Source organism: Penicillium taxi (assembly GCF_028828555.1).
Source record: "Penicillium taxi strain IBT 34144 chromosome Unknown utg000003l_segment0_segment0, whole genome shotgun sequence".
Taxonomy (NCBI): domain Eukaryota; kingdom Fungi; phylum Ascomycota; class Eurotiomycetes; order Eurotiales; family Aspergillaceae; genus Penicillium; species Penicillium taxi.
In genome coordinates, this window is record NW_026643205.1 from 3773370 (window position 1) to 3793322 (window position 19953).

The window sequence follows — 19953 nt, forward strand, 5'->3', positions numbered from 1 at the left end:
CTAGTCAATAACCAGTCTTCAATAAACAAACCCGCACAGCAAACTACAGACATATATAGACACTCTCAAGAGGCTATAATGTCAGCAGCTATCTTTTCAGCAAGCATATCTGTGGTTTATTAGCTTCAAATCACAGTTAGGTTCGGATGACGAGTACTCACAGACAGTGGATTGAGGGTGACCAGGAGGAAGAATCGGAAAGGCGCTGGCATCTACCACTCGCAAACCGCTGACGCCAAAAACACGGCTACGACTGTCTACAACCGCCATACTGTCGTTTCTCAGCCCCATCTTGCATGTGCACGCCGCATGGTATATTGTCATGAGTGTCGACTTGATGACATCTAGAATTTCTGCATCGCTCTGCACATCCTGCCCTGGAAAAGACTCTGGCCCATCCAAGATAAATTGCATGGCCTCGGTCTGGTATATATTGCGAATGCGCTTGTATAATGCGACCGCTATCTTCTGATCAACAGCAGTGTCAAGCCAGTTTGGGTGGATGATCGGGGCGTCAGCTGTATCGTCTGACTGAATAGTTACCTTTCCGCGAGAAGTCGGGGCAACCAAACTTCCGATAATTGAGCCGTATTCCCCGGAATGAGGCTGTTGCAAAAAAGGATTTGAGAAATTGCCAACATATGCGGAAGCTGCAAGGTACTAAGACAATCTCAGTATTCATACAGCTAACAAACATGAATGTGACTTACTTCGACTTCCGGCCAATCCTGAGGGAACCAAGCAAGACTATCTTCATCCTGAGATGAGAGATTTCCTCGAAGGCTTTGCGGTATCTTCTCAAAAGCAAGATAGTCCGTAGAGGGGTTTGTCAACAGCCCACGATGGTGGAAGAAGTACTTCTTGATTTGAGTCAAGAGCCACCCGAGATCATGAGTCAGTGCTGTGAAAGTTCTTACTTTGACTGGATATGATGGCCCGAAGAAAGGATGGTCCCACATGTTCTCCCCAACACCGGGTCGATTGGCAATCACCGGAATTCCGTGCTCTTCAAGTTTATCAGCAGGTCCAACGCCGGAAACCATGAGAAGTTGTGGTGACTGGAAAGCACCTGCCGATAGTATCACCTCTCGCGAGGCCATTAGGTTGTATTTCCACATCCAATTCCGTTTTACCTCCACTCCTATTGCTCGATTCTGATCATCAAATAAAACCCTCTTCACTAGAGTCTTCTTGAAGATCCTTAGATTCCGTGACTTTTGCAGATGGAGTAAGTCTTGCCGGAATGCTGACTCAGAGCTGCTCCTGATGCCATCGGTGGGTCGGATTGTCATTGTGCAGAATTGATGTCCCATTAGAGAACCGCTGTTGAAGTCATGAGCCTCCTCGATTCTCACTTCTTTCATTCCTTCTCGAACCCAGGTAGAAAATGGCATTCGATCTTGAGGGTACGAAACGTGCAATGGACCGCCGTATGGGTCAAAGGCGGAATCGTTGAATAGTGCTCTTGCACAGGCAGAGCGAAGACTGGGAGGTGTGAATGTGACTGTCTTCTTGAACAGGTGAAGAATATTGTCGAAAAGATAGCTAGGATCGTCGACAAGGTCCGCCCATCGTGTCATAGTATCCTTTGACGGTCTAAAAAATCAGAAAATGAGGAGGCTCGATCTAAGATGAGTGCTCACCTTTGATACATCAGAAAGTTGACGGCCGAACTTGATGAAGACAGTCAGTATTATTAGTTCATGTCAAGGAGATCTGTGTGCGTACGATCCACCCAAACATTTGCCTCTTGGGTAATGAATGTCGCGATAATTAGCCCCAGGCTCATCATGGACAACAAAATTCCAGTCCACAGACGATGAAGTGCTGATATCTGCGCCAACTCCAATGATGGCGGCTCCAGGAATCATTGATAATGGCCATTCGAGCTCGTAGTATCCGCCTGCTTCTATCACTGCGACTTGGAACCCATGCTGAGCTAGTCGAGTACTGATGGTGAGCCCTGCCGTTCCTCCACCGACAACAACATAGTCAAAGGGGAAACGGGCTTCGTATAGTGGCCATAGGAGTAATGTGAGAATAGCTGAGATCACTGATTTCAATACGAAGTCAAACATTTGAATTTCAGGAGTATAGGTCAAGACAATGAATTAAAGATAGTTCAATACAGAAGTGTGAGTCTTAATATGATATTGGATCGCGACTGCCTTGTTGCTGCCATGTTGATTTCATAAAAAGCTCTTTCTTAATCTCAAATTTTTCCTTTGATTGGTTTGTCTCATTTGGTGCACTTTGTTTACAGTCTTTTCTCTCATTTTCATCATCAACCTCTGAACCTCACCACCCTTCTTCAACTCCACAAGTTACCCATCAATCAACAGCTTCTTACCCGTTGAAGTCTTCCTTCTCGCATCTCTAATCTGGGATAACAAATTATGTTAGAAACGTCCGCTGGCAAATTTTATGCTGAGTTCAAAAACTTCGAGCACAACCCCGAAGCGGGCTGGGAGGAGGAATTTGCACGACTTGCTCGAGAGAGAGGATGGGATCCAAACAGCAACGGTTGGAAAGCAAACCGGATTAAATTGATCAACACAAAATTCCCATATCAACCCGATATGATGATCCCATTTCTTCAAAGATTTCCAGGATTCCAGCATGATCCAAAGGCCTCTTTCCTCGAAGAATTCACGCGACTTGCTGAACAGAGAGGATGGGAGAAAGGCAAAGCGTCTTGGAAACGACACTGGCGAATGGGGCATTCCTCTATCAAGAAAAGGCTAAAGCAAAAGTTGCCCTTTTTTGAACGATTCCACGACTTCAAGCTGGACCCCCAGGCAACTTACGGCGAGGAGTTCGAGCGACTCGCGTGCCAACGAGGCTGGGAAAACGGTGGAAAGCTTTGGAAAAGAAATCTGAAGAAGCTAAATCTTTGGATGAGAGTCAATTCAAAGAAACCCCCTTTTATTACTATCCAGTCGCCTTATTTCTTTGATAACTACCGCAATTTTAAGCGGAACCCTCGAGCATCTGTGAAGGAGAACTTTGACCGACTTGCTCGCGAACAGGATTGGAAACATGGCAAAAAGACCCGGAAAAAAAGGCTGAACAAGGCTTACAAAAGTGAGGCCGCTCGTCAACGTAATGCGATGGATGAAATTGCTGGCAATATGTCGGAACTTGCCGTGTGTTCTAGTGATGCGGGCGTCTCGGACGACATCACTGAACTCACAGGAGAAATGTCAAAACTCGCCTTGAGTACAAATTAAACGTTGTAGGTCTATTTGTGCACCACAAATGCTGAATTTTCAACTGACTTAATGATTAGATCGAATATTCAATACAAAAAGGCTCCGGGGCAAGTGAGGTGGATAGGTTTCCAGTGCGGCTCTGGAGGCTACCTCTTGACCGATCTTTAGAATTTCAATGCGTGCGATGAAAAATATTGAAAGGTAAAAAGGAACATCAAGATATCAGAAAGCGAATTAATTTTTGATATATGTGCTTTGAAGGAAGGTCGCATAACGTCAGAAACAGATAGGCCCAAAAGCTAGTTCCATCACCATGCACAAAGTTGCAGCTTTGAACCATGAATTTTTTGTTCTAATTCCAATTATTCACTATATTTCAATTCAGAGACAGAAAACGGATGCTTTTTGAAGATAATAGGTTATCTACTTGACTGAAGATACCTAGAAAGTGCATCTGGCTCACTCGGTTCCATCCACTATGCAAAATGCTGTAAGGCCGCTTTGAATGGAATGGTCGTCTGTTCTATGAATCCATTTGACAGGTCAGCTGGGAATTCAGAATCCACCCACTGCCTAGGTACATAGGGACCTATAAACTGTCATTTGCATCAATTTTTCCTGTTGTTTTGTCCTTTGGTGAGTAGATGTTCCATGAGGATCATGTTCAAAATCTAGATATCGCTGGAAGAAACGTATTTTCTATGCCTAGTATTGTTTAATTCTATTTGAGCTTATATCTCTATTTGAGTTTATATCTGCGTCTCCAAGCTTTGTGCTCTCTTGTCTAGTATCTGTTGTGAGTTTTTCAAACCAATCATTAGAAGATGCTTGAATATTGGGCTTAGGGTGTATTCCCTCGTTCCATTATCATGGACGTCATTCAGCCTTGGAAATCATTCATTGGGAAATTTTTGGCCCTTGGCCTCTGCCAGATTCAACATATCATCTGAATAGCATGCCCCAGCTGCGCTCCAGACCAAAGAAGGAGTCGGTTCACAGGGATCCCAATGCACTATTACTACTAAGTTGATACGTGGAGTAAGTGTGCGGTAAGATGTGTGTTCATTCTAAGTTCCCGCGATGGAATCGGATATGCCCCGATTCCACCCACTAGTTCTATTCACTTCCCGACTCCATTTACTTCAGTAAACCAGATTCCCTTGTTTCCAACGGAAGGCGAGGATTAAGTCAATATACCAGCTGAATCCACATTCATGAGCTCGTCACTTTAAATAGAGGACGTTTTTGGCCCTTACTCCTATCAGTTTCTGCTCGATAAAGTATCTAGTGTAATAAGCAGACGTCTCTTGACGCTAGCTTATACCATAATACTATGATTTTCACTTGGTTTGTCTTCATTGCATATGGGTTAACTGAGTTAGCGGAGATATAAATCCAACACAGCTGTCATTTGGAGCTGGATATTAATTACTGAAGGACAATTTTGTAGATCATTGTAGATTCGGAAACTGCTCTATTGCTTTCATGTAGACAGTGATTTGGACGTACCTAGGTAATGAACCTCACTCTTACCATTAGTTTGCTTTGTGTTTTGTTTTTCAGCTTATCTAGGTACGATTTCTCGTTACTCACTCCAACCTCATCTCCCCATCCCATCCCCATCCCATACTCACCCCATCCCTATCACCACCACCCTTAACGCTGCCATCATTGAACCCCCATCTTTCTATCCAGATGCGGATCCTAATATCCACACCTCCAACACCCATCATGAACTACTCCGTTACCATACGCTTTTTTGATGAGTTTCGGGGATGGATGGGATTTGTGTATGATCCGCAGGCCCTTGTCGCCGTGGAGTTCGAGCGACTTGCTCATCTCCGAAAGTGGAAGAGAGGATCCAAGACTTGGAAACGCCAGTGGAAGCGCGCGATGGTAGACCAAATGGCGGATAGAACAGTCGCGTCTACTGGACAGGTCCTGATTCCGATAGCTACTCCTCTTTTGACCCCATCTACCGGCCTGGAATTTTTTGACGAATTTCCCGGATTCGTCTATGATCCCTTGGCACCCATCAGCGAGGAGTTTGCACGACTTGGTCGCTTCCGCAAGTGGAAGGAGGGAAGCAAGACTTGGAAACGCCAGTGGAAGCGCGCCATGGTTGTTGTCATGAACAAATACATGGTTGATCAAACGGGCCAATGCACTGGAAAAGCTCCGACTCTCGGCGAGTGGCAGGCTATGTGCAAGCTTGTTGGACTTGAGAATATTCCTCTGTCTATTACCCAATGCCGCAAAGTAGATTTCAACCCTTATAAAGAAAGAACAAGCTAATATTTGAGCTGTTTCTAGGCGCTGACACGCATCCATGTCAATATTGTTGATGCTCTGGACTGCTTGGTAACAAGTAAGCTGCCCCCACGGTTTGGCAGTCGCTCAGAGCTCGCCGAGTACACGCAAGATACCCATAGGTGGTTTCCCCGAGTTGAAGCTAAACAGTGCCGCGTCCTGAAAGCGCTGCTTCGACAACTTGTCTAGGCAGACCAAGACCGAGAACATGAGGACAGAATTCAGTGCAAAATTTGACAGGCGTGTGGTGATAACTGCGCAAATTGGGAATTTTACAGACGAAATGTATGAGGAGAAAGAAGAAGTTAGTGAATAACTTGTCACAAAATGCTTGGACGAGCCCTTGAAGCTGTGAAAGACTGATGTATGAAGTTGGGAGTACTTTTGAGCTTTGGTAGCTGCTTGCGCAGTAGTCTTATTGTTTACTTTTGTTCGAGGAAGATTGTATGTTTATCAATGAGGCTATTTCAACACTCATCTTCCAGATCTTCCAAATACTTACCAAGTCATATAACTGTTAAAAACTCTTTCAGCTCTTTGTTAGATGCTTAAGGAACTCAATGGGGATAGTTATGGTGACCTTAGGCAGCACGAGCCTTAGGCCATGCTCTCCCGAGGCCCACTTCTTTCTTTTTCTTACCGTAACTAGGTACTCCGTACCTAGTCCTTGAGTGGTATGTAGAATTATATATGATTATTTTCATCGTCATTCTTTATCGTACGCTGCCACATCTGTGGCTTTATTTCCGCTAGTCTCGCACCTAGGCACTACAATTCTGTCTCAGACTGTCTATCTGCTTGGTCAGATACCCACCAGATACCCACCAGATACTCTTGGGAGAAATCGGGATGCAAAAAAGTGCAGCAACGTAAACGGCCATTGGCTATGTGAGTACCACATCTGGGCAACTTCGGATATATGAACTGATTACTTATGAGAGTGCACGGGTATATAGACCTGGAATAGGAAAGAAGAAGACTAGCCGGCAGCTATAGATACGCGATATCTAGTATCTATCATCAAAACAGTCTCGGCTGCATTCCCAGGTTCAGGAAATGTTCTCCGAATGAGGAGCGATCAATCTAGGTGACATGATTTCGACGCAGGAAATACAGATCGAGACCTCGGGAGCCTTCCCAGATTGGAAAGAGGGCCTAGTGGGGTCTCGAGTACATGCTATGTTACCTCACTGCGAAGCCATTCTGACTAGTAATACAGAGCCGCTAGCTCCAATTACAAAAAGATTTCCGAGCGTACGACGTAAGGTCCAATCTCTGGCTCAATTTCATTTTGAGCGCCAAGTCTTTGATTGTGGCACTTGTGACACCACTCGGTGATGGATACACATTGAGATCGGCCGCAGACAATTCCGAGGTCAGCTCGTGACACCTTTCCTGAGCCTATACTGCGCTCGGCGTTGCATGCTTTTTAGATCACAATCCATATTCTAAAAACAATACTTGACGACATAGATTCCCATCACATGACATTGTCTTGGATAAGGAGAATATCAAATAACCAGCCTTTGTCGCGAGTAGCCTCAGGTAGCTTACGGATCGAGATAATACCGCGATCAAAAGGTCCGGGATAGACATGCGCCTAGAGGTTAAGAGCACGCGCGGTTCCGATATGGTGGGTGGACAGACCCGGTCACAGATGACAGAGAACGCTTGTAGGGTTCTTGATCCTTGGGCTCTTCAATCTTTTGATCTGATTATTTGGCGAGATCCAATGATAAGGTATAGTAATTATTTCGAGTAAAAGCACGTATGAATGGCCTGAAGAGGAAATTGACTATCTAAGCATTGAGAAGACATACGTCTTGACTGATACACACCGGTCGCTTTGACCAGTAATAAACTAAACTGAATGAAACTAATGTATCCCTGCAATCTCTTATCAGCCCTTATCAGGAGAGGAGTGAAAATAATATATATCAAAAATAAACCAATCCCTGTATCTCTAGTACGCCTCGTCCAGTCGAAACTCAGTAAGAAAGTATATTATTACAGGTACTTGTGGTATCGGCATTACTGTATTGATGGTATTGATGATTCTGTGTTTCCTAATTCATCCTTTTCTGTAGAGCCAATAAGGATCCCGGGCTCTAATCTGTTTACTTTATCTATTAGAAGATGAGGAGTCTCACGATGTCCAGCATCATTTATCTCTGGTATCAGGGTAAACAGTACTTAGTGCTCCGTATTCAGGATTAATTAGGCTAGATAGGAAGGTTTTTCCAATCATTCTGTACTCACCAATAGCTGTCAATCTAACATCTCCAGTTTTCTATCGCTGCCCCACTGCCTAGCTTGCGCCCCATAGTACTCTGGAATCTGCAACCAATAATGACATCGTTGCTTTGTCGCTTAGAACGCCCATTTACAGAAGGGTCGAATTATATTGAGCGAATCGCAAGATGACTAGTCTCTAATTTGATCCTATTGCCCTGTTTCTATTTCGCCCATCAAGGGGCCTTGTAAGCTTTTCGGGCCGCGATTATCTTTTCTTTTCTTTTTCTTTTTTTGGCTTATTTATCATTTTCCTTCCTGCACCTATCTTGCCGTTTTACCTACTAGCACCCATCAAATTTATCCAACATGGATACAATTTCACAACCTGATCTTAGGCATCGCCAAGTTCATCTCGTCGGCGCTGATGGCCAACCTACTAAAGTTGCCATTGAGGGTATGAATCATGCTGATGCTGAATTGGCCGCCGAGTTCGGTTACAATCCAGTGTTCAAGCGAGAGTTTGGATATTTGGCTACTTTTTCCTTTGCTGTCAGTATCAGTGGTGTTTTCGCCACGATTATGACCACCATGTCATATCCTCTGAACGCTGGTGGTAGTAGTGCCGTTGTCTGGTGTTGGCTCGTCTCTGGTTTGGGTTGTATGTGTATTGCTGTAAGTATTTTTTTTCTTCTTCTTCTCTCTGTGTTTTCGCTCGAGTTTAGCATCTTACAAATGCGAATTATAGTGCTCCGTAGCAGAGCTGGTCTCTGCTTACCCAACCGCTGGTGGACTGTAAGTTGCATCCTTAGGGTTGGAATCACAAATGGCGCTAACCGGTTTGATAGATACTTCACTGTTTCTCGTCTAGCACCTCCACGATGGGTTCCTTCCATTAGTTGGTGAGAGAATATTTCTATTGAATCGTGTTAGAATAGAAAAAAAATATTGACGACTTCGTAGGTTAACTGGCTGGCTCAATCTACTAGGCCAGGTCGCCGGTGTCGCTTCCTCCGAGTACGGTGCAGCGCAAATGCTTTTGGCCGCTGTGTCCATGAGCCGTGACTTTGAATATGAAATCACTACAAACACAACTGTGGGAGTCATGGCGGCCTTGACAGTCTCCACTGGTGTGGTCAACTCGCTCTCAACATATTGGATGGAGAAGATGACCAAGATTTACGTGCTCTTCCACATCGCCGTTCTCGTGGCATGCGCCATTGCACTGCTTGTGATGACAAAGGACAAGCACACGGCAGAGTATGTCTTCACTCATACCGAGGCCTCGAGTGGTTGGACCCCAATCGGTTTCAGCTGGTTGTTCGGTTTCCTGTCTGTCAGTTGGACCATGACCGACTACGATGCAACTGCCCACATTACTGAGGAAATGAGCGAGCCGGAAAAGAAGGCTCCCTGGGCCATCTCCATGGCTATGCTCTTCACCTATCTTGCTGGCTTTCTGTTCAACATCGTCCTTTGTTACTGCATGGGCGACCCGACTGATATCCTTAGTTCGGCGATGGGTCAACCTGTTGCTCAGATCTTCTACAATAGCCTTGGCAAGGGCGGCGGTATGTTCTTCACTATTGCCGCACTTATAATCCTCAAGTTTGTCACCTTCACTGCCATGCAGTCTCTCGGCCGTACGATCTTCGCCTTCTCCCGTGATCGTATGTTGCCTTTCTCCAACGTTTGGACCAAGATTAATCCCTGGACTGGCACTCCTATCTATGCCGTTTGGATCTCTGTATTCTTCTGCATTGCCATCAACTTGATCGGTCTCGGATCCTACACTGCCATCAACGGCATCTTCACCCTATGGTAAGTCGATCAACCCTCCCATAAAGATGATCCTGAATTGTAAACATGACTAACATCTCATCTTTCACAGCGCCATCGGTATGTCAATCAACCTACAGAATGTGAATTGTTTAAGCTAACCATAGATGTGTTTTAGCTTTGGACTGGAGCTACTGTATTCCTATCTTAGCAAAGCTTATGTTCGGCAAATTCGAGCGTGGTCCATGGCACATGGGTCCATTGAGTCCCTACGTGAACGCCTGGGCCTGTCTTTGGACCTTGTTCGCCAGTATAATCTTCATCCTCCCTACTGACATGCCAGTCACTGCGGATACTGTACGTGCTTAACTTCCTACTCGCTACTCATGTTGCTAATTCGGACTACAGATGAACTACTCCGTTGTATACCTCGCCGGAGTTATCCTGTTCTCCACAAGCTATTGGTACATGTACGGCAAAGCCGTATACAAAGGTCCCGTCATCGAAGCCTTTGCCGATGATCTTGCCGAAAGCGAAATCGTTAACTCCATCCCCGAGAAGAAGAAGGATGGTTCCTCCGTGTAGTTCGACGCTCCCTTTTGCAGCCTTCCAGCCTTTCCACGTTCCAGCCATTTTCCCGGATATGCCATTTGCGATTTGCGATTCACCCACTTGCGACAATTATGTTTCTAATGTACGGAGTCAAACCAAGCTTCTTTCTTTCAGATGCCTTTGTTTGATCAGAGCCCCATGCTTCTCTGTTGGAAGAGAACCGCAAACGTTAACCCACATAAACATTCCGACAAAGTTCTTGGCATTGCCCACGCGACCTACCCTATGCTACTCCTGCCAAAGGGCGATCCTATCTCATCCAAAAGCGACTTCATTCCAATCTTTTACCCACATGCAACTCGACACGACAGTTTCATCACTCGTCGTCCCAATGCAACTCAATCTGTGTACTATGGGTCAACTGCCCAAAATGCACCTCACAAAGAAAAAGAGTTTTCCTATCCTATTGCACTATATATATCTAATCAATCCTTCCTGACTCATCTACTCTTCTGTTTGCTGTTTCTATCCTTGAATGGGTGAAAAATTGTACTAAAACGGACCTTTTGGAGGTACCTAGGTAAATTATAGCCATTGATTATTCATTTGAGTTGCTTCACGAGTCAAGCGAGACCGCTACCTGATTGTAGCCACACGTCTTTGACAAAAACTTGATTGAGCCACACACAGGCCGATAATCTCGCCTGAGAAGAACTATTGACCTGTTCTTGATCAACGTTTAGGGTGAAGTGAATAGCCCCGAGATGAACCATTAACTGCAAGTAACGGAACTCCCATTCATTTACTTACCCCTAGATTCGATATCCCTTCACCTCAACCCATCTATCTCTTTTGAAAGGGTCCATGATATTGGGAACATGGCCAAGCATGAAAATCAGCGTCCTGTTACCCCAAAGACACTCAGGTTAGCAAGGGATATCTTGGATGCTTACAATATCCACATGGAAGGGCGCTAATTTTGCATCGCTGATTCTTGCATTTCTGAATGACATGGAGCCTCTGAATATGCATTTGAAGTTGCGTCCTCAACCTCGTTGGCGATATGTATGCTTCTCTCGGTGTTGACGTCAAAATCAGAGTCGACGGAAAGCTCGATTGGCCTGACCTTGACTCTTGTTCTTCTGGAAGCAAGAAATAATCGATAAACTCGACAAGAATCAGAATCAGATTCTATCCGTTGAAAATTTCATTGGTGCATCTGAATCACTTTATCTTGCACCAGAGCATGGTTATACAGCCGCAATTAAGCTGCTTCTCTCCACAACAGGAGTCATCTAAGCTTGCGATACAGATGTTTCGCATTCATTGTCGCTAGTAGGTGAAATTTACACAAGGAGATAGTCAACATGTTGCTCAACTTAGGGATGTCAGCCCTAATTACTGCGAGAAAATCTGGGGTGGGCGAACAGCATTGATGTTAGCGGCGCAAAATTGGCACGAAGAGGTTGTTAATTTTACTACTTGCCGCATCGTAGGTAGTCGGGTTGAAGCACCGCAAGTCAAATCTTATATATTACCATTTATTCTAACTATTTACTAGTACCCGATGACATTTTTTTTTAGCTTCCCGACAAACTTATTATGATATATGATATTACCCACAAAATATGAAATATAAAGTTTTTACTGGCCGGGTAGTTGGGTCGACTCTTCTACCCCGCCGCCTGTAGACTAATCGGCTAGGTACAACTATGTACAGATAGCTACTATGGACGCTGCAGCGTAATAGTTTCAATTTTCATTCCCTTCGCACCATTATCAGACTTTGACGGCTGTGAATTTGCCTCTCTTGCCTGTTTGTTCAGATTTTCGGTCTCTGCCACGAATTCTTCCCAGTTCTTCAGCATCACCTGTTCACGCTCCTGCTTTTGCTCCTCCTGGTACTGCTTCTCTGCCTGAACATCCTCCTCTGATATGCCCTCACATTCGAGCTCATCTTCATCGGAACTCTCTTCATCATTTCGACTTGGTGCTCTGTCGAACTTCATAATATCAAACTCTCCGTCTTCTCTTCGGACACGTCGAACATCCTCGAAACCCGTCAAGTTTTCTTCCTCATCAAAGATAGGTCGCTTGGCCGTTGGGCTCGACAGCGATGACTCCATAACGGCAACCTCCTTGAGAAGCTACATGTTGTTAGAAGATGATAATCATGCCAAGCGTGAAAACGTACTGAAGATCTGAACAACTTGGAAAAGTTGCGCGGCTTGAACTTCACTCCACCAAATGAGATCACACGTCCCTTGGAGCCCTATCCGTTGTTATTAGTGCTGCAGTACCGTGAATCGGGGCAGCTCGAGCTTACTGGTTTCGAGTCATATGACGACCACCCTTGGCTGTCGAGCTTTTCCATCAAGGCCCTACCGCCGCCGATCTTGCCGAATCCGGTTGCGCCAACGTCAGCCCCGAGATCGATGTCCAAGCTGTTACCCTTGTTCATGGTAATGACGCATTCATCGGCGATATAGACTGTCTGGACGGCCCAGAGGCCATATTTTTCAATATTATCTTTGCAGTCGCCAAGGAGTGCCTTTGCATTCTCCTGGACCCATTCTTTGATTGGCATCCCGAATGGTTCCTTGTACATTTCGAATTTGACCACGCTTTTAGCGACGACCGCCGCCTTCCCGGACGAGCCTTTCTTGTATTTCAAGTCCACAGACCCCTCGACCGGGACCCCGGCTGCGGCGCCAGAAGCACCCACATTGCCGCGGAGACTGCTTTGCGACTCGCTTTCGGACGTTCTCGAGTCCCAAGTGGTTTCATCGGCCTTCATCTCCTGCAGAGCTCGCGAGGGGGGCTTTGTGAATCCCTTCGCCTTGAGCTTGTCCGGATCAGACAAATCAGCAAGTTCATGCCATACACCTTCATCAGAATTGTAAAAGCCAACGAATCCGGGATGTAAATCCTCGTAAGTGGGAGGGTACAGGAGGTAGTTGCCTTGTCCTTTGCTGTCGAACAGCCTCATATACAAATCACTATCCTTTTCGGTAGACATGATAGTGACAGAATGGGATCGTGGTGGGTGCGGTCAGATTGAGTGTTGCACAACACCCCTCAATGCGGGGAATGTAGTCAAATAAATAGTTTCGAAGAGATCCACCCTACGACATCATCGAATCTCTCATGTCACGAATAGTGGAGACAATAATCTCTCTAGTTCGAGCCGGAATCACGCTGATTTGTCCATCTGATCGGATAAGATCGCCACGCTGACCCACAGCGGCTGTGACTGGATGTGAGCTGTCACGATTTCTACTGTATCTGGCCAATTGAAGATATCAATGACTCTATTGCTCGCTATTTATGGGTCTATTCTAGTTACATAAGCTATGCCGACGGATCATCTATAGACCCGGTTTCATGCAGTATTCGTAAGGTAATTGCGACATAAATAAGTTGAGAGCCGTTCAGCTGAACGCAAGGGCGACGGAAATGCTGGCAAGACTTCTACTTTATGCTCTCTGCTGTTATAGCTGGTTAACTGACTGCTAAATTCGCCAAGTTATCTGAGCAGTATGCTTGATGGACGCGCAAACAACGTAATAAACCTGGAACCTTTAGACCACCTATTCCACGTACGCTGTATTCTGTATGTACGACTTTCTCCGTGATTGCGTCAGATCTGCAGTCCACCCACTTCCAGGTCGCTTGATTTTCTTGATGTGTTCTGTAATGACGGCATGAAAACTGCGATGCAATCTGCGGATGACTGAGAGAGAAGCTGGTGGGTCTACCCAAATCCTTGGGAGGCCAGGAGAGGGCCATCTGACTCACGGTACGATAGTGGTGGGGAAGATACACGTAAAGAGAGCTACAGCGTAAAGGAGCAAAGAACTGCTCAAGACAGTTGGGTGAATACGCATTTTCAAAGCGTCCTTTGTACATCAAAACGACCACATGCATATCAGCCCGTGGGCCTCTGCGGTGTCTTTCCCAAATGGGTGAGGGGTTGACATCGGCCGAGGAGGTGAGGAGGAGAGAAGGGCGCATATCGCTGACCGCTGGAAATGTCTTCACAATGAAACGAGGCGTCTGTAGATTGGGAATAAGAATGACATCAGTTCAACTAGCAGCCAGCGATCTCTAACCTGTCGATCAACTACGTTGAAAGGACAGGGTTCGCACATTATACTATATATAATAGAAAAGAGTATGGTTCGTCCTAGATTCTTAGTGTATATAGTGTGCAAGGTGATGTGAAATATGTGCGATTCATCTACTGCAAATACACACACATATTTGAGATTGTGAAGTCTTCTGATTAGTTCTTATAATCCCACTTCCTCGCCCAAGTTGACATATAGTCATTCCCCCGTGACTCGGGGGTCTGTTTGTTCTGTTCCGGGTTGTGGTATTGCAGGATTGCAATATCCATGTTCCGACAAAACGGTTGAGTTAATCCTAATATTACGGGATAAATGCAGGAATTTATACACTGTAAAGATCCGATTAATAAACAAGAAGGACTAACTAAGGAAGGGAAGAGGGTCCTAGGGACCATATGCTCTTATGGCTCGTCCGGCTCCGCACAGGAGCCGGGAGCGCAGTCCCTGGAAGGACTGCGCATACTATCGGGTATCGACCCGTTACAGATATTTGTTATTTAGCTGAGATTAGTTATTAAATTCCGACACTTTATAAACAATAATTTTGAAGCTTTCCTTTTGGTTGAGCCTGATTACTAATATGTATAAAAATGGTGAAAATGTAATATAGTTACAGGTGGTCAGTTTGTATTTCTGGATTACAGTACCATACATTTTTTCGCGGGGGTCACTTATTACCCTCCGTTTTAGGTACGACGTTGTCATTCTAGCTATCAACGACGTGCTTGGGTGGTGGCCAATGATTTTGTGCGGAGAACACCAAATATTGGCAGGCACGTACTTTCCCCTCAGCTTTCAATCGGAGGACTCGACTCGAGCCGGATTACTAAAACTGTGGAGCTTGTGGCGTAGACTAGTAGTATAATGGTGCAACTAATTCTTGTATAATGGTGCAACTAATTCTTCTAGCGAACCGACGTGCAAGAGTCAGAACTGGCCGAGGTTCCTTTATCAAGGTTAAAGATAAATGCAGGTTTAAAACAAGGTCCCTTTCCCACTAACTAGGTTAATTTTATCAGACCAAGATTCCATTTCAGCACAAAATGCTTGGGTCTGTACTCTGGGCATGGTCTGGCTTTACTGTTCAATCTTCTCTAGCGGCTCAATCTTCCTGGGAAACGGATCTTAGCAATGGGTTCACGCTCACAGTTAATTCCGAAACCAACCACCTTCTGGTCGCTCATGAAGAAAATACGATCTGGGAAACTGTATCTGGCCAGCCTTTCCTGAGCGCGAGTTCAGGAGTCGACGAGATCGTGGACTCAAGTGGAAATTTCGAGATCACAGACATCGACACAAACAAATGCACGTCGCAAAAAATTAGCAGCGTCAGCAAAGAATCCTGGCCAAGAAGTGTCAATGAACAAGCTGCAGTCATTCAGGGATCACTCTCAGGTTGTGGGAATTCAACAGCTGAAATTGACTTCGTGATCAATTTCTACGTTCCTGTTGAGTTCACTGATCGTGTGGCTTTTCACATCGATCTCAATCCCCAGTCTTCATTAGATGCAAGCAAGCTGTTCTTGACTTATCGTTCCTCTGCGTCGGAAGACTTTTATGGACTTGGTGGGCAGGCGTCCTTTGCCTCGTTGAAAAATCAGTCTGTGCCCATCTTTACTCGAGAAGGGGGTGTGGGTCGTGGAGACCAGCCTGTCACCTATCTGGAAAATGAAGATGGTGGTTTCGCTGGTGGTGATAAGTTCACCACTTATTCTGCTATCCCTCAATACATCTCATCCTTTTCTCGTGTCTTCTATCTGTCAGAAGAAAGGACGGCATATGCTACCTTTGATTTCACCGACCTTGAGATTGTGACTGTGCGGTATACTGAACTTGCTGTTGATGGTTACTTCCTGCAGGCCAGCGATATACTGGATGGTATCACCAAGCTTACCGACTATACTGGGAGGATGTCAGAGCTTCCTGAGTGGGTTGATACGGGTGCCATACTTGGTATCCAAGGCGGACAGACCAAGGTTAATAAGATCGTCGACCAGGGCCTCAATTTGTCTTGCCCTGTTGCAGGTGTTTGGCTTCAAGACTGGTAAGGAACTTGTTTTTCTTCCATTTCCTTCTCAAGATACTAACTTGCACAGGTCAGGAACTCATCTGCAAAGTGTTGCCGCCTTCGATGTCAATATTTCGCGCTTGTGGTGGAACTGGGAATCGGATTCAACTCTCTATCCCACATGGGCCGAGTTCGTTCAATCCTTGAGGGATGATCACAACGTTAGAACCTTGGCTTACATCAACCCATTTCTGGCAAATGTTTCCACCAAGCCCGATGGATATCGCCGAAATCTGTTCTTGGAGGCAGATGAGGCTAAGTACACGATTCAAAACAGCACTATCAACAGCACAGCTATTATCTCCAGTGGACCCGGAATCACTGCCGGAATCTTAGATCTGACAAACCCGGCCACGATTTCTTGGTTCAAAGATGTCCTTATTGAACAAGTTTGGAGTGCCAATATCTCCGGATACATGGGAGATTTCGGTGAATATACACCTGTCCTATCAGACACGAGCTTTTCGAACAAGAGCGTGGATGCCCGCCTTTACCATAACGAGTATCCTCGTGACTGGGCCAAACTACACCATTCTCTTGCTAGCAATGTCTCCAACTTCTCAGAAGCGATCATCTGGCACAGATCTTCATCCTTGGCTGCAAACCGGTACATGAACCTGTACTGGGTGGGAGACCAAAATGTTGATTGGGGCGTCAACGATGGAATCAAGTCTGCCGTCACACTTGCAGGCCACATGGGTCTGTCTGGCTATGCTCATGGACATGTCGAGATTGGTGGATACACAACCATTGTTTCGGAGGAGGACAGCTCCCTCGTTATCGTCAATCGGACGGCAGAGCTGCTAGGACGCTGGGGTGAACTCGCTGCCGTTTCCAGTGCAGTATTCCGGTCGCACGAGGGCAACATTCCGAGTTTCAACACGCAGTTCTACACCAATACGTCCACATACTCATACTTTGCCTACAATGCTCGTTTGTTCCGAAGCTTGGCACCATACCGTCGCAACATCCTTGATACTGAGAGTAAGACTCGTGGGTGGCCTTTGCTGAGAATGCCTGTCATCTACCATCCCACCGACGTTCGAGCAAAGAACATCAGCTACGAAAGCTTCTTCCTCGGCGCTGACTTGTACGTCGCTCCTGTCTTGGATGAGGGTCGCCAGTACGTGGAAGTTTATTTCCCGGGCCAAGAGACTTATACTCATGTTTGGTCGGGCGTTGAATATCACGGTGGTAGCGTGGCTAATGTTTCAGCACCGTATGGAAAGCCCGCCGTATTTGTTGTTGGCCATCCAGAGCATGACCTTCTGAAAGATTTCCTTGCTTTTGTTAGCAAGGAGAATGGGACTGTAATCAATGTCTAGATCAGATATAAGGGGCTTGGCTCACGTGGAGCCAAATATGTCGTGCTACCTAGGTCAACTGGTATGAAAATTAGCAGTCTGCTAGTCACATTCAGCGTCAAATTTTAGATCATCAATTCTCCTATTTCTGTCATGAATCCTCCCCAGCAGTTTCTCATCTCGAAAAATCTCATTTTTGAAACTCAACAATCCAATACACGGATCTCGGTATTCCAGCCAATGAGAAATAAAGAATCTCAATTTCTTGGCGTACCAAAGTACTGGATTCCTTGATTTACGCCACAGAATCATAGCCTTGTCAATGTTTAATTTTAGGATCTCATAATTTTGGAGATGAAACCAATTACAACTAGCGCTTAAAACATATGTTGAACTTGACTACGGGCCTACCGACTCACCGCGTTTCGTGGAGCCACGTGGTTGAACATCCTTACTCCCTATCCCTTCGAAGCCATGTCTATCATCGACGAGACAAGAGGTCTTCTAGGGAACGAGGCTCCGTCTCATTCCAAACGTCTATCCCACTACCTCCATGATGAAGTTGCAACACGCGGCGGAGATCTACTACTCTTAATCTGCTATGTTATAACCGGACTCCTGGATAGCTCAGCTGTCTTCGTATGGGGATCTTTCGTCTCAATGCAGACCGGAAACACCGTCTATTTCGGTCTGGGCCTTGTTGGAACTGATGACGATCGGTGGATCAAATCCGGCGTCTCCATCTGCGGCTTCTGTCTTGGCTCGATCTTCTTCGCTGCTTTCCATCGCACGTTCTCTCCTAGGAAGCGATGGGTTCTTTGTGCTTCTTTCTTCTTGCAATTGTGCTGTGTCACTATCGCTGCTGTCGTTGTGACTGTTTATCGCCCGGCACGCGACACCCCGCTTGGCTGGCTTGTCTTGGTGCCGATCGCGCTTGTGGCATTCCAGAGTAGTGGTCAGGCTGTTACTAGTCGCGTGCTGAACTTTAATGGTCTGACAAGTGTTGTTCTCACGAGTATCTACTGTGATCTTTTCTCTAACCCGGCCCTACTCTCTACCGGTGTGTTCGGCCACGTTGAGGAGATGCGTCGCGTCGGTGCTGTAATTTCTCTCTTGCTTGGCGTTGTGCTAGGTGGTTTATGGTCACATAGCTCGATGGGGATCATGGGCGCGCTATGGACTGCGGTATTTCTTAAGGCACTAGTTCTCACTGCATGGCTGGGATGGAAGAAGGTGGATGAGAACCATGATGAGTAAGGGAAGTCAATGTGCCGAAGACCTACTCTTGGCTTTACGAAGTCGGTTCGAGAGGGTTTTCTAGCTCATACTGAGGGGACCCCACTGAAGTACAAGAAACTTATACCTTACAATCTGCGGCTGTCCTCAATGCTGCTGTTGTGGGCTGGACCTACGCAATCGAACTATATATATATAAATCAAAGTGTACGTATCAGAAAGATACCTGGTTGTGATTTGGTTGAACAGGTAGAATCCACCGTATCTGCCTTTCTTGACTTCTCTTTCAACGTCCGAGTCCGCGGGTATCCTTTGAGAATAATATACTTATGAGTAGCCCTCCAACGGACTTAGTGGCGTAGGACTGATCATGTTCACAGAGAACGATATGCTTCCCTGGTCCGAGAATATGTTCAATTGACCAAACAAACGGCATGACTGCATAGCCCGAGCTATGAGTGATGCGTCAGCCGAAAGGATACCAATTATTCATCTATCAAATATATTAGAATCTTGGAATACGTGGGCTCATGCTGAGTTCTTTTGACCAGCTCACCAACCATGGCCTGGATGACTGACCCCGACATTTCCGTTAAGTGCTCCAGCGATCATCATTGAGATCATGGGAAGTGTCGGATGACAGCGACCTAATGATAGAGAGACTACATTCCAATGAAGTAGTACATATAGGTTATAAGATGTGTGTCAATTCTAAGTTGTTTCGCCGCAGAGTTGAGAGTTAAGCTCCCGATTTGTTGATTACCGACTGGACCATTCATATCGGTCCGATGGATAACAACACATATAGAGCGTGGTCCTGCTTTATGGAAATAGGACTGACTGGGTTGCATTCGGGTAACAAAGAAGGCGAGACTGCCCTGGCATGTTGACTGTGCTTACCAGAAGAAAATTGCCTGAAAGAATCAGCAAGTCTAGCTCTGCAGGCTCTAGAGCGCTTCTTCATACGGTGGAAATAGGATATTGAATGTCGGATTATAGACAAGGAAATTCACATCTCTTGAAGGATTTATGCCCTAGATGTTTCAACATGTGAGATGCCACCATATTCTCATTCAACTGCCATATTGCCTTTTCTGGATCAAGGTAATCGGTGAGATTTGACTCAGTAA

General features: G+C 45.7%; 9 protein-coding genes across 9 annotated transcripts; 6 read left to right on the forward strand and 3 right to left on the reverse strand.

Moving 5' to 3' along the window:
- Window positions 1-65: 65 nt before the first annotated feature.
- Window positions 66-2078, reverse strand: N7495_004836 (GMC family oxidoreductase; the record flags this gene model as incomplete). The annotated part of the gene is made up of 5 exons (XM_057207487.1): window positions 66-109; window positions 162-660; window positions 711-1596; window positions 1644-1673; window positions 1729-2078. 5 exons carry the CDS (start codon window positions 2076-2078, stop codon window positions 66-68), a joined length of 1809 nt encoding a protein of 602 aa, XP_057065167.1.
- A 318-nt stretch (window positions 2079-2396) lies between these two features.
- On the forward strand, window positions 2397-3230 carry N7495_004837 (uncharacterized protein; the record flags this gene model as incomplete). The annotated part of the gene is made up of 1 exon (XM_057207488.1): window positions 2397-3230. One exon carries the CDS (start codon window positions 2397-2399, stop codon window positions 3228-3230), a length of 834 nt encoding a protein of 277 aa, XP_057065168.1.
- A 1713-nt stretch (window positions 3231-4943) lies between these two features.
- Window positions 4944-5838, forward strand: N7495_004838 (uncharacterized protein; the record flags this gene model as incomplete). Its single annotated transcript, XM_057207489.1, has 3 exons — window positions 4944-5471; window positions 5526-5644; window positions 5712-5838. 3 exons carry the CDS (start codon window positions 4944-4946, stop codon window positions 5836-5838), a joined length of 774 nt encoding a protein of 257 aa, XP_057065169.1.
- A 2285-nt stretch (window positions 5839-8123) lies between these two features.
- N7495_004839 (uncharacterized protein) lies at window positions 8124-10118 on the forward strand (the record flags this gene model as incomplete). Its single annotated transcript, XM_057207490.1, has 7 exons — window positions 8124-8429; window positions 8503-8549; window positions 8603-8656; window positions 8718-9575; window positions 9646-9653; window positions 9712-9890; window positions 9942-10118. The coding sequence occupies 7 exons, from the start codon at window positions 8124-8126 to the stop codon at window positions 10116-10118; spliced, it is 1629 nt and encodes a 542-aa protein (XP_057065170.1).
- Window positions 10119-10283: 165 nt separating this feature from the next.
- Window positions 10284-10628, forward strand: N7495_004840 (uncharacterized protein; the record flags this gene model as incomplete). The annotated part of the gene is made up of 1 exon (XM_057207491.1): window positions 10284-10628. One exon carries the CDS (start codon window positions 10284-10286, stop codon window positions 10626-10628), a length of 345 nt encoding a protein of 114 aa, XP_057065171.1.
- Window positions 10629-11431: 803 nt separating this feature from the next.
- On the reverse strand, window positions 11432-13104 carry N7495_004841 (uncharacterized protein; the record flags this gene model as incomplete). Its single annotated transcript, XM_057207492.1, has 4 exons — window positions 11432-11463; window positions 11860-12232; window positions 12280-12357; window positions 12412-13104. 4 exons carry the CDS (start codon window positions 13102-13104, stop codon window positions 11432-11434), a joined length of 1176 nt encoding a protein of 391 aa, XP_057065172.1.
- A 482-nt stretch (window positions 13105-13586) lies between these two features.
- On the reverse strand, window positions 13587-14099 carry N7495_004842 (uncharacterized protein; the record flags this gene model as incomplete). The annotated part of the gene is made up of 1 exon (XM_057207493.1): window positions 13587-14099. The coding sequence occupies one exon, from the start codon at window positions 14097-14099 to the stop codon at window positions 13587-13589; it is 513 nt and encodes a 170-aa protein (XP_057065173.1).
- Window positions 14100-15258: 1159 nt separating this feature from the next.
- Window positions 15259-17608, forward strand: N7495_004843 (uncharacterized protein; the record flags this gene model as incomplete). Its single annotated transcript, XM_057207494.1, has 2 exons — window positions 15259-16259; window positions 16312-17608. 2 exons carry the CDS (start codon window positions 15259-15261, stop codon window positions 17606-17608), a joined length of 2298 nt encoding a protein of 765 aa, XP_057065174.1.
- A 453-nt stretch (window positions 17609-18061) lies between these two features.
- On the forward strand, window positions 18062-18844 carry N7495_004844 (YoaK family protein; the record flags this gene model as incomplete). Its single annotated transcript, XM_057207495.1, has 1 exon — window positions 18062-18844. The coding sequence occupies one exon, from the start codon at window positions 18062-18064 to the stop codon at window positions 18842-18844; it is 783 nt and encodes a 260-aa protein (XP_057065175.1).
- Between the last annotated feature and the right edge of the window lie 1109 nt (window positions 18845-19953).